This window comes from Microtus pennsylvanicus, chromosome 11 (assembly GCF_037038515.1).
Source record: "Microtus pennsylvanicus isolate mMicPen1 chromosome 11, mMicPen1.hap1, whole genome shotgun sequence".
Classification (NCBI taxonomy): Eukaryota; Metazoa; Chordata; class Mammalia; order Rodentia; family Cricetidae; genus Microtus; species Microtus pennsylvanicus.
In genome coordinates, this window is record NC_134589.1 from 4,054,928 (window position 1) to 4,072,020 (window position 17,093).

Sequence of the window (17,093 nt, forward strand, 5' to 3'; positions counted from 1 at the left end):
TGAGATGTCGAGGCAGCCATCTCTGCTGCAGAGGGCTCCTCTACAGGAGGCTCTTCTCCACACACCAGGCTGGACTGGCAGCAGCAAATGAAGTTTGCAGCCACATCTCAGAGACCCTGGGGAGGAGTGGGTAGGCAAGCAGGCTTCTAGAAACGCCCAAGACACATGCACTTGGGATGGCCTGCTGTGAGATAGCCACCAAATCTGACCAGGTACGGTGGCGCACACCTTAACACTAGCACTGGAGGCCACCAGGGCTGCTGAACCTTTGTCTCAGAGTAAAACTGAAGGTATGACAAAGGGGCAGGGGCAAAGATCCAGAGACCCCGTGGCTCACGGTGGTCAGCTCTGCAGAGGTCTGCACAGCGTGGTAACTCAAAAGGCCACCATGTTCTCCACCAGACAGACCAACATTCGCTCAGGCTGCTGGGCAGGCAGAGTATATCCCAAGCCAACGAGAACTCACAGCTACCTCTCTGATACCCCCACTAACCTGCTGCACGTCAGGGAGACAGTCTACCACGTGTCACCGTACCCCCCACCCAGTGCACACCAGAACAGTTCCTCCACCCTTGAGCACTGTCAGCCACATAGCCACACTCAGCAGAGACCAGGGAAGGAAAGGACCCCCCACTGCCCTCTGGACCCCTGGGCAGGAACAGCAGAAAGCAGAGGTTGCTGGCTCTAGCCCTGGGCAGCAGCAGCACTGAGGGGAGGGAGAAAGAACAAAGTTCAGCACCTGCTTTAAGACTGTCCACGACCACAAACACTGTTCTGTGGCAAAGGAAGGAACAAGGCCACAGGGTCCCCTCAAGGTCCAGCCTTGAGGAACAACTGGCCTCCTCTGAGTTCCCAGCACCTGCCTGTTGTCAGAAGAAGTTCTTGATCAGTGGGGTCACCATCTTCACCCACAGCTTCACCTGCCGACCTGGCTGCTCAAAGGTCGCAGACGACACCACGCCTGATCTCAAGTAGAGCTGCTCCTGCTCCTGAGGAAGAGAGAGGACAGTCAGCACCAAGTGTGTATGGGTCAGCCTGCGATACTCGAGCACCACCTGGCACAACAGCGATGCCACCCACACGTCTTCCTGAGGACTTTGGCTCCCTCTCTCAATGCTGTGAATTGGCTGAAGTTACAGCGGTGAGAAACCACTTTAGCTGCTCACCCCTCACAAAAAGGATCAGTGTGAGGTAAAGTAATAAACAGGGTTCTGAGGAGGGCTCCAGTTAGGGCAGGATTAGCCCAGCCTGTGCACGGACCCCGAGTCCTACCCCCAGCACAGGAAAGCACAGCTTCCCTTCCACCACACCGCAGTTACCCTGTGCCGCCAGCCAACGCTGCTGGTGGAAAGTGACGCTCACCAAGAAAGCACCTCTGCCCTTAACCACACTCAGAGCTACAGACATCTGCGGTGGCCGTATTCACGGTGGGGAAAGGCTGGAAACCACCTAAACATCCAACACTCACTTATGAATTAACCCAGATGACAAAGCGATGTCAGACTGACGTCACAGAGCAAAGTGACAGAAGTCAGACATGAGACAGACATATATGTATATCTGGTCCCTTGGAATCCATGACCACTACAGACACCAGAACCTGCAGATGCTCAAATCCCCCCATCAAATGGTGGCATGGAGATCCTCAGGGAGATCTACTTTTACTTTAATTTTTTTTAAAAAAAAAAAACAGTGCTGGCAACTGGGCCTAGAGTCTAGTGCCTACTAGGTGAGCGAGCGCTCTGCCGCTGAGCTGCAGCCCCCAGTCAGCCCCATTTGTTTTTAAAACTCTAAGACAGGATCTCAAGAAGTTACCTGAGCTGACCTTGAATTTGCAGTCCTGGGTCAGCTTCAGAGATGCTGGGATGACAGGCATAAGCCGCCTGGCCTGCCTCTCACATGAACTTTGATGTGTGTCTGCACAGAGATGAGCGCATGCATGCGGTGCCCACAGATGCTGGAGAGGGCATCTGATCCCCCAGAGCTGAAGTCACAGGCCATTGTGAGCCTCCTGATGCGGATGCTGGGACCCAAAGTTGGGTCCTCTACAAGAGCAATACACACCCTGCTCTCCAGGCCTGTCTCACAGACTTTTCAGCTCAGGGTTCCTCCCCTAATGCAGTTGTAAATATCTAATATATTGACGCCATGTATGATGTTACACTTCATTCTTCAGGGGCTACAAGACAAAGCCTGGGCATGTCCAGGTAGGAGAGCAATTCTCCTTAAGCATTTCCCACCCACAGTGGTTGGCTCCTTGGACTTGGAAGGCCAAGAGTCAGGCCTCCCCATAGGCTCCCAGAACAAAGAATGAGAGACAGTTTCTTCTGCTGCAAACCATGTTTAAACTTTCACTTTAAAGCCGAGTTCTAAACCCACGTGTGGGCGGGTGACGGCTGCTGGTGAAGGCACTGCCGCCAAGCCTGACAGCCTGCAGAGTAGGCGAGAACGGGCTCCTTCGCGCTGTCCTGACCTCCACGTTCATGTGGCATGTGCACACGTGCGCACACACACAGGAAGGGTGCTAATAAAGACTAAGACAGACACGCTTGCCTTCAATGCTATTAGGCTGTGGGTGTCCCACCACACGGTCCTCTTCCACCCGCATGTCCATGAGCAGCTGGATCACATCTGCACCCACACTTAAGGTCACAGCATGGTAACCATCAGCACAGGAGCCTGACAAGAGCCTCACAGGGCAGCAGCACCCACAGGAAGGAACAGACTCCTCAGCAGTTCCTCCAGCCAACAAGGAGAAGGTGCCTCACCCAAGCCCCTGCAGAAAGGCTTTGCCCACAGAGGTGGGGACCCAGTGCCTGCCTTTACCTCTCCTGAACCTTCCACACCTGTGACCTTCATCACGATGGCAGCATCCTGAGGCCATTGTCCACACCAAACTTTCAAACTGTGTCCCCACAGCTGTCTTTCCCATCACGATAGTCCCCAAGTCAAGAACACTGGCCTCTGGGGGAGGGGCAAAGTCTCCACAGACCCAGCTCCAGTTCAGCTCTTCAGTAAACACCCAGCCAAGATCTCAATTAAATTACCAGAAGTGCTTCGGTGTCCTCACAGACGCCACAGCAGGGACAGAGAAGGAAGTCAGCTGGTAGAGGTCACAGCTCTGTGCAAGGAGCCTCTTAGGTCACAGAGAAAAGCTGTGTTCTCTGAACACAACCAGGAAGCTTTCGGTTTTTATTGTTTACTCTACCAGGGAGGGAGTCAGGCTCTGATAAAAATATCTTCCATTTTCAAGACTCAATACCCAGACAGGGCCCTTCCCTGGGTCCCAGGAGAACTGCAGCAGGCCTTCTGAGTGCAGGGACCGCAGACTGTAGCGCTACAGGCTGGAGGCTGGGCATGTGCAGCTTCTACCACATGGCGCAATCAGACACTGAAGGGTCAGGAGGCCAGCTGCAGGCCTTAAAGTATACTGAAGCAAATGGACCCATCTAGAAACACATTTCTGCACTTCACAGACCCTGAATCAATGCGCATGAACAGCCACCTTCCCACCATCAAAAGCCCCTGGGAGATAGGTTTGGGAAGAAAATATCCCAAGTATGTCATTTGAGAAGTCAGCTCAGACCACAACCAGCCAGGCCTTTCTCAAGATCCAGGATGTGGGTTTAGCTCCCATCTCAGGAAGCGGGGTCTTGTCAGCACTAGGATCCAGGGCACAGGCCTAGGCACTTGCCTGCCGAAATCACCCATAACTCGTCCTTGCCTGGGCCAGAACCATACACAGCTCTCTCCATGGAGGCGTCTGCGCACACAGCTCTCTCCATGGAGGCGTCTGCGCACACAGCTCCCTGCAGCAGGGACAACAGGCCAGGAGACCCTGCAGCCCAGAGCCACAGGCTCCTCTCCTCCACAGCCCGGCTCCCAAGCTGGCAGTTGCTCTGTTATGGGAAGCCCTTGGCCTCAGAGTGTCCTCAGTCATAGATGCCTTTCTTCAGAAGGAACTCTGCTAGCACACCCAGTCACCCAACTGAACACAGGGCATGGCTGTTGTCACTTCCTCTTGCCCAGTCACAAAGCCCTTACTGGCACCTGGCCCTCAGTGACAATTCCCAGACACAGTAGCAAGTCCAAAGAACAAAGCAATTCTACTTCCTCACCCATCAGGCAAGGGCTCTGAGCATACTGTAGCCGTGACTCCTGAACACTGGAGTCTAAGGGCTCAGACATAAAGCTGTTCAGTCTTGAAACCCACAGTAGGAGAATTCACAATGAACTGACCTCTAACCCTCATACAGGTGTCATGGCAAATGCACATCTCACTCACATCTCATACACACATAACATACACAGCTAAAAAATAATCAAAATAAAAGCCAATGGGTGGTGTTCCTGAGGTCTGGCTGGGAGCAAGGGTCCTGCATTCCAAGACCCCAGTGGAAATCTTGTTCAACCCACACAGGGGCTCCTGCTTCCAAGACCACAGTCCAGGGCTCTGAAGGCGGAGCCTGGTGCAGGAGAACTCACAGGGAGAGCATGCACGAATTCTCAGCTTTCTGTTGTTCGCTCTAAAGGGGGTGGGGGACAAGGTCAACCCTGAGATTCACCCTCGCTTTTAGAAAAGACTGGACCCCATTCTGCAATACCCATGTCCCAGTGAGGAAATGGTGGCCTATTCTAGCATGGAGAGAGGGGAAGGCCCCAGAGTGGGGTACAAGCCTATCCTGACAGTGCTACAGGTCAGGGCCTGCCTGGCTTTCCAAGGTTCCTCTTAGACTTGAGGGACCCAGTTTCTCCCCCCCCCCCACACACACTCTGTCTGCCTGTCTGCTGAATCTCGCTCCCTATCTGAAATGACTACAGCAAAAGCCGCCCGTGAGAACACCAATGGCATGGCTGCACCCCATGTGCCCAAGAACCCCACCACTCCAACAAACCTGATGGAGCTGCTGCTGCAGGGCTCGGCTCTCCGTCACGATGGCAATCTGGGCTTCTAGGTCCCGGTGAACTGACCTGTACCCAAAATTAGGAGAGCCAATCAACGTGAGGCAGGGCAGGCTGCTCCCTGCCAGGTACAGCCAGAGGCCTGCGGGAAAAGGAAATGTGCAGACAGGAAGTGAGCTCAGCATCTGCCAAGTCTTCGCCACGCACTGTCTCAACCTAGGAGGAAAGCGGCCAACAGGGGCGAGCATCAGGGAGCTGGCTGAACCAGGCTCACACTCCTGCCTACGACCATTAAGGTGCTCCAGACTGCTGCGTGTAAGGCCACTCTGCTCTCTGCCACAGCTGCTGCGGCTCAAGTCCCAAGCAGGGAGCTGGCTCCTTTGAGGGAACTTTGGGTCTTCTCTGACATTCCTGTCCCTAACTGCTCCCTGGGCCTTTTTCCAGAGAGGCCTCTAGCCCTAGCTCTTTCGATTGTCTACTGCTGGTCAAGTGCAGCTCAAGGTCCCTGTGGGCCAGAGCCTGCCAGCCCTCCTGGGAGCCCTGAACTAACAGGCAGATGGGCAGAGGAGGCGGTGGCACGGGTGTAGGGCCAGGTCTGCCTGCATACAAGCTGTCTACCTTTCTACCTCAGGACACCCCGAGTTTGTCCACACAGAGAAGCACTGCTGTAAGAGGACACCTGGGCACTGTGCCACAAAGACTGCCATGTCACACTACACGTGGGGACATGTCTAAAATAAAGATCATGGGTTCTAGAAGAATCTTAAGTACCACTAGGTATGCCCATGGCGGGTCCCATTCTGCATCCTTTTCCATGCTCTCAAGATCCAAGGCTTCACAGCCCAGCTGCAGAACTAGTCCTGAGTCCTCCCCCAAGGGCTAGCCTAGCCTCTACCCTTCCCCTTACTAGCCCAGGAAAGCCCATCTTGGAAAACCCTGTCAGCTCCAGGAAGACCAAGCACTCACAGGCTCCTACCACAGCCACCCATCAACAGGACCCTCGCAGAGGCCTACAGACACGCACAAACATCACGGACACCTGGCCTGCATGGAACACACATACGACTATACCAAAAGACGGCTTCCTAATGTCCACGCAGAACCATTTCCAAGAACACCTTGAGCAAGCGGGACAAAGGCTGCTGCTTACTCCTGTGACTGGTGTCCTGTCCTAGAAGGCCACATCCAAGTCTCCTGCCCGCTCTAGCAGTAGCCTCTACTTATGCAGGAAGTCAGAAGCTGGGGAGGCAGATGTCCCTCCCCACCTCCACACTCTGAGCTCTGCTGCAGATGGCTCACCCTTCCCAGGGATCCAGGCCACGCCTGCTCTTCCACACCTCTGGTGTCCATGTACTTAAGCCGCCCTCTGTCCCCACCTGAGCTTCCCCAGAACATGGAGCTGGGGAAGAGAAGCCTCGGGACAGGAACCCCAGCAGTCTCAAAAGACTGAGCATCCTTCCCACTGGCTGCTGTGGGGCCATCGCCACTACTCCCACCTGGGTCTGCTTGGGACAACCTGCCAACCACCCTCCTGATCTCGCTCAGAGAGAGGGGTTGTTGCAAAACCGCAGGTACTTGAGCTTCTGCTAATTCAGGCAGTGGGGTTCCGCTGCAAAACTTAGCCAAGGCAGGCAGAATGGGCCTGTGTGGCCGAGTATGTCTCAGACTCGGCACTGGGGCCGGAGTCACGAACTGAAAAACAGCACCCGGGAGGGTGCTGTGTTAGCTAGGGGGCTACCAGCTTGAGTCGGGGGCAAAATAGCCCGACATTGGACACCAAAATGTAACGGCGTAAACGAATGCAGACAGATTGTAAAAATATATATATCTATAGCTTTAATGTAGAAATAGACTTACAGAACCACCGTTCCCGCGAAGACCAGGAAAGCAGAAGCGATGGCTGGGAGCACGCTCGCCAAATTTATAGGCAGACATTAGCCCGAGGCGAACACGCCCCCTAAGGGGCAGGACTTATCCCTACAAGGGGTCACCTGCCTCAGGGGCCAGGCTGGTTCCCATATATAAAAAGTACCAAAGTACTATGACTTTGTGGGGAAGTGTAACTTCTGCTCCCTCCACTGCCTCCTCAAAAACCTAGGCTGACCCTCAGGGTTTACTGTCCCCAAGCCCTAGCTGCTAGGCTGACCCTCAGGGTTTACTGTCCCCAAGCCCTAGCTCCTAGGCTGACCCTCAGGGTTTACTGTCCCCACACCCCAGCTCCTAGGCTGAACCTCAGGGCCTACTGTCCCCAAGCTCCAGTTCCTAGCCCTACCTTAACTGGCTGCCAGGACCCAGCTCCTTACCCCAGAGCCTGACCTTTGGCCCTAATGTCTCCACCATTCCAGGAACCAGCAAGAAAGACTATAGTCTGGGAAGGAAAAGATGTTTGGGGCGTGGACTAGGGCAGGGCTATTCCTAGACAAGAGACATTATGTGGCACCGAGTACCAAGGACAGCTAGGAACAGGAGACGTCACTATAAGGCTTGGCACTTGTCACAAAACATGTAACTAGCATAAATACAGTGACCTGGACTCAGAGCCCAGAGACCCTTGTGACTTGTGGATGAGAATGCCCTACCTAGAACCCTACAGTCTTGTTACTTATCAGAATGAAAATGAAGTGGGCGGTGGGGTCCACTGGCCTAGCGTGCAGGAGTCCTGGGCTTGATCTCAGCACACAGTGGAGCCCAGCATCGGTCAACCTGGCTATAAGATCACTTTTGGGGGGTAAGATTATTTAAATTATTATTGTATATGTCTGAGACATACAATCTGGCGGCGAGGAGTGCTGCACATGCCAGAGCCCACGCATGGAGGTCAAACAACTTCATGGGGTTTGTTCTCTCTTTTCACCTTTATGTGGTTCTGGGGATAGAACTCAAGTTATCAACAGCCAGTAGTGGCACAGGCCTTTAGTCCCAGCACACAGAAGGCAGAGGCAGGAGGATCTCAGTGAGTTCAAGGCCAGTCTAGTCTACAGAGCAAGTTCCAGGAGAAGCTCCAAAGTTACAGAGGAACCCTGTCCTGTCTTGGGAACGAAAAATAGGAACTCAAGTCACCAAGCTTGCACAGCAAGCACCTCTGCCTTCTGAGTCACTTCGTCAGAGCTTACAGATCAAGTTTAGGGCTAGCCTGAGATACAAAGACTCTGTCTCAAAAACAAGTTGATAATCAAAGGGCATGGTGGCACATACCTGGAACCCTAGCACTCAGGAAGATGCTTTCATGTCTGAGACCATTTTGAGCAGATTCAAATTCCAGACTAGCTGGGGCTAGACCTATAATAATCCCAGTACTTGGAAAATGGGGACAATAGGAACAGATGTTTGAGGCTACATCCCCTCTGCTACATGGAGAGTTCAAGGCCAGCCTGGGCTGCACATGACAATTCTTCTCTCTCTCCCTCTTCCTCCCTCCCTCTCTCTTTCTCCCTCCCTCCTTCCCTTCCTCCCCCCTCTTTTCCCCACCTCTCTCCTATCCCTCCTTCCCAGTCTCCTCTGTTTAGCTCGAGAGACATATGGAGCACTGCTGAGAGATGCTGCCCATGTTATGGGTGGGCAGCGGTCACTGGTGTTGAGTCCCAGGGAAGCCTGTGGCAGAACATCTGTACACTACGTGAGGATGTACTGCTGGGACTAGTGCAATAAAATAGCTAGGCAGGAGAGAGAGGTGGGATTTCCAGATGAGAGGAAGAGGAGATAAATCAAGATGCACAGGAGAAACTTAAAAAAAAAAAAAAAAAGATGCACAGGAGACACCAATGGAACAAATCAGACATAAGGGACAAAGGAAAGGTAACCAAGCCATGTGATAGGACACAGATTAACAGAAAGACGTTAATTAAATTATAAGAGCTGGTTGGAGAAAAAGCCTGAGCTAAGGCCAAGCTTCCACAACCGCTACAAGTGTCCACGTCATGATCTGTGAGCTGGCAGCCCACAGGAAAACTGTGACAACAGAGGCCTGTGAGGTGTACGTCATACATGCTAGGCCTCTCCCCTCTGGACTCCAAGTCAAGAGCTTTAATCATTGGCTGGTGCACTGGAGACACGTCTCCCTCCCTTGCTTGGACCCCAGCTGTGTCTACCAGCTCTCTCCAGATGCGCCTCCATCACGAGTGGAGGGGAGGCTCTGTGGGCAGGAGGAGGAAGCACATTTCCAGCACAGGGCTTTAAAATGGTCATCAAACCCCAATTCTTCACCTCAGACCCTGACCTTTGTGCCCAACATCTTCACAATTCCAGGAACCAGCAGCTTGGAGAAGGAAGAAATGCTCTGGGGAGTGGACTGGGGGTAGAGTGGTTTGCAGCCAAGGGAAACACAGTAGCTCTGAATACCAGCAAGAGCAGGGAAGCTGGGCGGTGGTGGCAACGCCTTTAAACCTAGCACTCTAGGAGGCAGAGGCAGGCGGATCTCTGAGTTTGAGGCCAGCCTGGTCTACAAGAGCTAGTTATAGGACAGGCTCCAAAGCTACAGAAACCCTGTCTCAAAAAAGACCAGACCACTGCAGTCACTGTCAGAGCTGGAACACTAGAGGGTGGCCTGAACTCAGAGACCTAGTACCCCTGCTACCCCCTGACTCTGTTCTCTTCCTGGGAGTGGTGGCTCACACCTGCAATCCTAGTATGAGAGGCTAGGGAAGGATTCTTATGAATTCAAGGCTGGTTTGGACTACACAATGAGACTTGGTGTCAAAAACAACGCGATGAGGCCACATATCTGCCCTTACACAGCGAAGGCTGTACAGCACTGTCAAACAGTCCTGGCTACCCTCTACCCTGCAGACTGCACACCTACTGCATTCAGCCATGCAAGCGGGGGCCTGGCGACTTCACTGTCCCGCCTGCCGTGGACAAGCATGATGTGCTCTACACTCAGGCCTCTGCACAGAGAGCCTCCCTGACCGAGACCCTACCACCTGGATCCCCTCTCCTCTGCTTAGAGCTTTTGCCTGCCCTAGTCTGCAAGGGTCCCCCTGTCAGCTGCGTGCTTCCTGTAATGGAGAATCCCTGGGAGAGTAGGAACCCCAACCCAATGAGCATGCACATGTGCACAGACAACAGGGACGCCAGATTAGTATCAAAGTGTGACAGCCTCCCAGCTAAATAGTAAATGTTCAAAAAAAATTAAAATGGCAGGAGTTTGGTCTGAAGAGATAGCTCAGCAGTTAAGAGCACTGACCGTTCTTTCAGAGGACCTGGGTTTGGATCACAGTACATACATATTGGCTCACAAGTAGGGGATACAACGCACTCTTCCGAGCTCTGGGGGCACAGGGCACACACACATACATTCAGGCAAATAAACAAAGAAACCTAAAGAAACTCAGGAGCTCTGCACATGGAGGCCTGAGTCTTCTCTGAGAACTTCTCCAGAAAGATGAACTTCCTCCCACCCCAACCCTTCAGTGCTTCAGAGTCTCAGACCCCTGTAGAAACCAGGAGACAGAAGGCATCACAGCCCGGCTCTTTCACAGGGGAGCACCACTCAATTCCGGTGTCAGAGGGATTGAGAAACTCCTGATGCCTCAGGGCTGGAGTCTATTGCCTGTGATGGCCGTGTGCACCACACAGCCCCCATCCCCCTGAAGTTGATCTGCTGACTCCAGGTGGCAGCCATACCACAGGGAGCCCAGGTGAACTGGGTGAGGCTGCCAGGCTGCCTCATCAGCTCACCTTCGGGCAAGGTGCCACCCAGCCTGTCGGGAAGACAATAAAGATAATGGCGTCCAGTCAGTCATTAACAGATTCCATCTGTGCAGCCAAAAGTCTCTTAATCCTAAGATCCCTGACCACACAAAGGGTTTTGTTAATCTAGAACACTTCATCCAAAAGCAGTTAGTATGCTCAGTCCTTTCTGATCCCCACAGATATGCCCCGCTGAGCCTATGGCCCTGGCAAACAGATGGGCAAGAGGAGCTTGGTGCGCAGTGAACAAGGGTGTGGTCCCTGACTAACAGAGCTCAGCTCTCAGGACAGAGCAGGGACAAGGCTGACACGTGTCTTGCTCAGGGCAAGATGTCAAAATGATGGCCTAAACAACGGCAGGCTTCAGCGTGAGGCAGAGCTGAAACACGGATCATCACATCGGGCTCCACACACCTGTGCTGCTAACGCTGCCCCTAGGCACCAGGGTAAGCATGCTCGAGCTCACCCCAGACTTCACCTAACTAACACCTGGGCCTCCCACTCCCCACACTCTACCAGGACCAGGTGAGACCCAGTGACCCCATAGCACCTGCTCGGACAAATCTGTTGAGCCTCAGAGATGCAGTGAAACTCTACCCCATCCCCTAGAACCCTTCCCACTACACCTACAAGCCAAGCCACAGAGACCACCAGAGGCACAGTCAGTGGCTTAGCTGTGCCCCGCTGCCTTCTCCCCAGGACTCTCTCCAGTCAAGGACAGAGGTACAGTAACAAACCTGCACACAGACAACTTAGGACAGCCCATCTAGGAGTTTACAAGTGTTTAGCTTCCTGACAGCTGAAAAGCAAGATACAGAGTAGAAACCACACTCCAGCTGAGGTGGGGAGGCGCTGCAGTGCCGAGGACAGCACCGTGTATCTGACTGTAGGCAGCTGCTCCAGTACTGAGCTCTACCCCAAGCCTCTCACCTGTACACTTGTGAACGTGACTCCCCACTCCTGGTGGCAGCAGCAAGTCACAGCACTCTTACAAGGGCTTAGAGGTACGAGGAGCCCTCAATACGCCACAGCAGTCTGCTGCTAAGCCAGGGCCACTGTGAGCTGGGATGCTCATGTGCAGGTGACAAGGCAGAGACTTTACACATCAGGGGATCCCAGGTGTCCCTCTACTGACACTGCACCCGTCATCCACTCTGTGAGCAGAGCCTCCTCCCAGGAAGCCCTCACTGGCTGTGCACTGCTGCTCACTTACACACTCTTGCTGGTGAACTACTCTGCTGTCTCCAGACGACGCCTGCTCCTGCCCAAGTCAACTGAGCTCCCAGGAAACACTTCCAAAAATTCCCACTAAGAAAACTACGCACTGAGTGTCTCTGTGGGTCTTTGAAATGGCGTTAAGACGTCAGCAAAGCCTGGGAGGGACGTGAGTTCCATCCGGTGCTCTAGAGTCAACCTCCATGACTTCCCAGCAGGCATCTGAGCAGCAGTGAGTAATCCAGTCCTGTGGTTCTGTCCACACCAGGTTGGTCTCGATCCCTACCCTTTGCTCCCAATGCTAGGGCCACAAAGCTGCACTCAGCTCCCCAGCAAACACTACAGAGCAACCCTAGTCCTCTGAATTGCTGCAAGGAGACCCACAGTGCGACTGCTGTGAGCATTTACCAAGAAGACTTCCCAAGGAAAGGGAAGGGACTAAACCATTTTCTTCACTAAGCCACCTCACAGGGTCACCAGCAAGCTCAACAGGGTCCTCCTAGCATCCTGTGCCTGTCCCTGGGAAAAGCTATGCTGCAAAGTGATACCTCCTGAGGTACATGGATCCATACGGATTTAGGACGCACGCAGTGTCCTGGATTCTCGGACTGTCTCTCCTCTGAGGCTTTTCAGAGCAGAAACAGTTGAGACCAGCCCAAGCCTGTCTTGTAGGAGCTTGGGCAAGAGAACAAGAGAAGCAACTACATGGTAACCAGCAGTTTTCCAGGGGCCCACAGCAGACACAAACAAGCAGGTCCACATCCTGTACACAGCACAGGCCCTGCTAGAAACCAGCAAACCACAAGCCAACCAGCAAAACCCACAAGCACCCCGTGGACCACCTGCCCAATCACCCCATACTAATACAGGTCACCTGTCCGCAGGTGTGCCAGGAAAGAGCTGTGACCCACCTTAGACAGCAGCCACTAAGCAGGAAAGGGTGCTGGCCTTTCACCTTGGCAGAGTAACCTCTGACCTCTAGTTCCTGGCCAGGACCCTACTCAGAAGAAACTGCTTTAAGCTGGTTGTGATCCCAAAACTCAGGAGGTCTAAAATTCAAGGTCATCCTCAGTGACACAGCAAGCAGCTCAGGCTACGTGAGACCCCATCTCAGAACCAAACTTCCAAGTACCATCTACCCCCACTTAGCTCCACCTTCTTGTCCTCCTTCCTGTTTTACACACACACACACACACACACAATTCTAGGATCCAGATATGAGGCTCTCCCTGCTCCCCCACTGATCCAGCACTCAGAGATAGCAGGGCCCCACCCACATCAGGGCAAGCAAGAGGGAGGGAGGGAGGGAGGGAGGGAGGGAGGGAGGGAGGGAGGGAGGGAGGGAGGAGGGGGCAAGAGCACACAGTCCGAGAAAAGGCGAGGAGAGACACACAGGAAAAGCCAGTTGGGTGTAACTGGGGAGGCTTCTTCAGGGGAACACCGCAGTAAAGCAAGACTCAGACTACAGTCTCTGCGGCTGCAAGGCTGGCCTAGGGTGGTCGTGGTGTACTTGGAGAAGCATGCTGTCTGGCCTGCCTCTGGCTGTGCGGGGACCAGTGAAGCCTTCACCCAGATGCTCAGCTCTTCCCTGTGTCCCACCCTTGGGTTCTGCTGTCATTTCCAGAAGGAACTGGGCCAACCTGAAGACTTTCCATACACACCCTCTGGCCAGCTCTACCTGCCCAGAGACACCTGAACGCAAGCTTCACTTAGCCCACATGCTAAGATGAGACCAACAATGGGGCAGTCACTTCCCACACAAACAAAGCTGCCTGCCTGGGCAGGAATGCGGGCTTCCATGCACAGGCAGGACCAGCTGGACAGGCAGGCAACTTGGCCATTCCCAGCTGAAGCGTTCCTATGGTGAGAAGCCAGTCTCTGGGGCAGAACGTCCTGTTTGGGAGGAGTATGTGATGCATGCGCAAGGCACAGAACTCATCCCAGGATCACGAACCACAAATGGAAGGAAACAAAGAATGGTGAGATGGGTCGGGGGTAAAGGCATTTGCCACCAAGTCTGAGACCTAAATTTGATGGATGCAATTCACTTGGTAGAAGGAGAGACCTCATTCCCACAGCTGTCTCCTAACCTTTATAAGCAGGCCACATACACAGAGACACATTCACGCACCCACACCCACACAATTGTGAATTTTTTTGTTGTTTCTTTTTTGGTTTTTTGTTTTTCTACACAGGGTTTCTCTCTATAGCCCTGGATGTCTGGAACTCACTCTGTAGACCAGACTGGTCTCGAACTCAGAGATCCGCCTGCCTCTGCATCCCAAGTACTGGGATTAAAGGTGTACGCAACCAATACAAGGCTCAAATAAATATTTTTTAAAAAATAACTAAAATAGCAATACAGATAATTGGATTCAGCTGAACAGTATTTCTTAAAATATATCCCCACTAGTCAGGAATGGTAGTGCATGTCTTTAATTCCAGTGCTCAGGAGACAGAGGCAGGCAGATCTGATTTCCAGTATCTCCTGGTCTACTCTACATAGAGAGCTGCAGACCAGACAGCTACATAGTGACCCTATCTCAAATAACAACAAAAACAAAAAAGTGTCCCCACTGAAAATGCTATATTCAGCGGGGCAGTGGTGGCTCATGTCTTTAATCCCAGCACTAGGGAAACAGAGACAGGCGATCTTTGTGAGTTTGAGACCAACCTGGTCTACAGAGCTAGTTCCAGGACAGCCAGGGCTACAGAGAAACTTTGTCTTGAAAAACCAAAAAAAAAAGAAAAGAAAAGAAAAGAAAGAAGGAAGGAAGGAAGGGAAAAGAAAAGGCCGGATTCAGAGATCAGAGAGTGAAAAAAGTTCCATCTGAGGAGTCAAAGATGGCCAGGCACAGCAGCCCTCTGGACTCCCTAGAGAAGCCACAAGAACCCAGCACTCCCAGATAACCTCTGCAGTTATAGGTCAAGCACTGGGGCTAAGATGAATTCCTCGGGCAGTGTTACCCTGAAGCAGGAACCCTCAGCAATGAGCCTTGGGCAAACTGTTGCCAGGTTCAAGGTTCCCAACAAGTTTCATGTAACCCTCAGAGAGCTCTCAGCACCTGAGAGCCAGCCGCGCCTGGGCTGCTCTCCTTGGAGCACAGTGAAGACTCAATGCAGCAATAACCATCTCTACCACAGGGCTGCATGCAGAGGGTCCAGGGCACCGGCTGGGTGCAGAGCACAGCTAGTGACCAGACGCCAGCCTCCCATGGACAAGGCTCTGGGCCGCACCCTCAGAACCACAAAGAAAAGAAGCAAAGTTCTCATGACTTTCACTAAGGACTACAAACTGAGCATGCTGCTTCCATCCTCTCAGTTACGGGGAGAAGAAGCAGAGACGAGAAAACAGAAAAAGGATCTATCAAAGTGAGGAAAGACAGGAAAACAGGTTATTCACGACAAATCAGCAATCTACAGGAAGTCCCCTGCACAGCAGCTAGGTGTGAGCCCCAAAGATAGAAGCAAGCCTTCCGTGTTTCCTTGTGCTCCTTCAGCAGACAGTACATCACATGTCCCTCAATAGCTACCAAAGGACTGAGGATTCAATTTAAGTCAGCGGTAGAAGTGAAAGCTTTGGGGCTGGTCCCCAGAATCAGGAAAAAAAAAGGGAATATTCACCAAGTGGTTTCCATTTTTAAAGCTGTGTTCACATACAGGGGAAGTATTCTGCACAACTCCATCCCCTGAATAGGATAGCATCATCCCTCCCGGACCTGGGATAGGCAGGCAGGACCTGCAAGGGCTGCTAGGAAGATAACCCAGTGCAGGGCTCTCCACACGTGCTCTGTGTGACCAGGAGCACAGAACACCCCCAATGGGGGTTCTGGCCAGCCCCCACGTACCTTTGGCATGAAAGGTCCATCCCCTGCGCCAGTACTCCTGCAGCTGGACCCGGTCCTGCTGCCCCAGGCTGCATACTTCGCTGTAGAACTGTCGCTCGATGTGCACATAGGCAGCTGGGATGGCACCCGCCACGCCCTTGGCTCCAAAGAAGCCATTCACCTCTGGTGAGGCTAGGAGGATCTGATACTCGGCTCGAGTGCCCAGCACCAGGTCCATATAGGCCTGGGTCAGGTTGAAGTAGCCAGTGGTGAGGAAGACCTTAGCTCCCCGCTCGGCTTCTGTCAGCAGGGTCTCAGTGACTATCTCATCTATTTGAATCTCAAAGGGCTTCATCTGGATCAGTGGGTAAATCCAGGTGTCTGGTGCTGGTCTCCGGTCCCCAGCAGCCGCAGCCTCTTCTTGACTCAGCAGAGAGTCACTGTGGAAGGTCTGTGCATGCAGCATCTGTTGTCGGGTCCTGGCCGAATGGATCACGTCCATGACCCGTTTGTTAGCTGCTCTGCAGTACGCAGCCCGGTCACCTACAGAGGACATAAGAAAGAGGAAAGAGAACATGGAGAGCCAGAAGTAGTGGTACACAGGAGGTGGAGGCAGGAGGATCAGGAGCTGCGGTCATCCTCAGCTACACAGTCAAGGCCAGCCTGAGCTACATGAGACCATTTAAAAACCCATCCAAGCCGGGCGGTGGTGGCGCACACCTTTAATCCCAGCACTCGGGAGGCAGAGGCAGGTGGATCTCTGAGTTCGAGGCCAGCCTGGTCTACAAGAGCTAGTGCCGGGACAGGCACCAAAGCTACAGAGAAACCCTGTCTCGAAAAACTAAAAAAAAAAACAAAACAAAACAAAATCATCCAGATTCTGCTGGCTCAAGGCACACACCATGTGACTGCTATGGGCAAATGCACAAGTTTTTACTGGCAGAACACAGACTAAGATCAAGGAGCAAAGAGGGTAGCAGTCGACAAGGGCCCTGCCCACAGGACCAATGCAAGGAGACATGGTAGGGCATGACACAGGTAATTCCAGCTACAAAAACTCAAACATACAAGGAGAGGAATGTGAGGTAGCAAACACCAGGACTTTGGTACCTTGGTGACAACAGTTGGGGGTCAGGTAGCTCTGTGAAGCCACTGTGACGGGGCCTGAGCTGCACCTCTTTGGTGTCTGTCTGGGAGGCATGCTATACACTTCAGTAAGAAAGATCATTTAGATAAAAGACATGCCAGGAACAGGCAGGGTGGCACCTGATTACAGTGCTGGAACATGGGAGGAAAAGGTCAAGCCAACCTAAGCTACACGAGACCCTGTCCAAAGGAAATAAAAGTGAAAGATGTGTTCAGAAAAAGATGGTATATTCACATGAAGAACAAAGAACACACAGGTGGCGGGAAAGCACGGTGACCACAAACAGAAGCCCTAGGGCAGGCTCAAGCTCCGCA

General features: G+C 52.9%; 1 protein-coding gene across 1 annotated transcript in view; it reads right to left on the reverse strand.

Moving 5' to 3' along the window:
• Positions 1-17,093, reverse strand: part of Pgs1 (phosphatidylglycerophosphate synthase 1) — a 38,249-nt gene that overhangs the window by 2,178 nt on the left and 18,978 nt on the right. Inside the window, exons 7-9 of the mRNA XM_075989968.1 lie at positions 15,654-16,175; positions 4,896-5,044; positions 864-989 (exon numbers count right to left, since the gene is read on the reverse strand). Of these exons, the coding sequence (XP_075846083.1) occupies positions 870-989; positions 4,896-5,044; positions 15,654-16,175 (791 nt within the window). The 3' untranslated portion in view covers positions 864-869. The remainder of the gene's footprint in view (positions 1-863; positions 990-4,895; positions 5,045-15,653; positions 16,176-17,093) is intronic.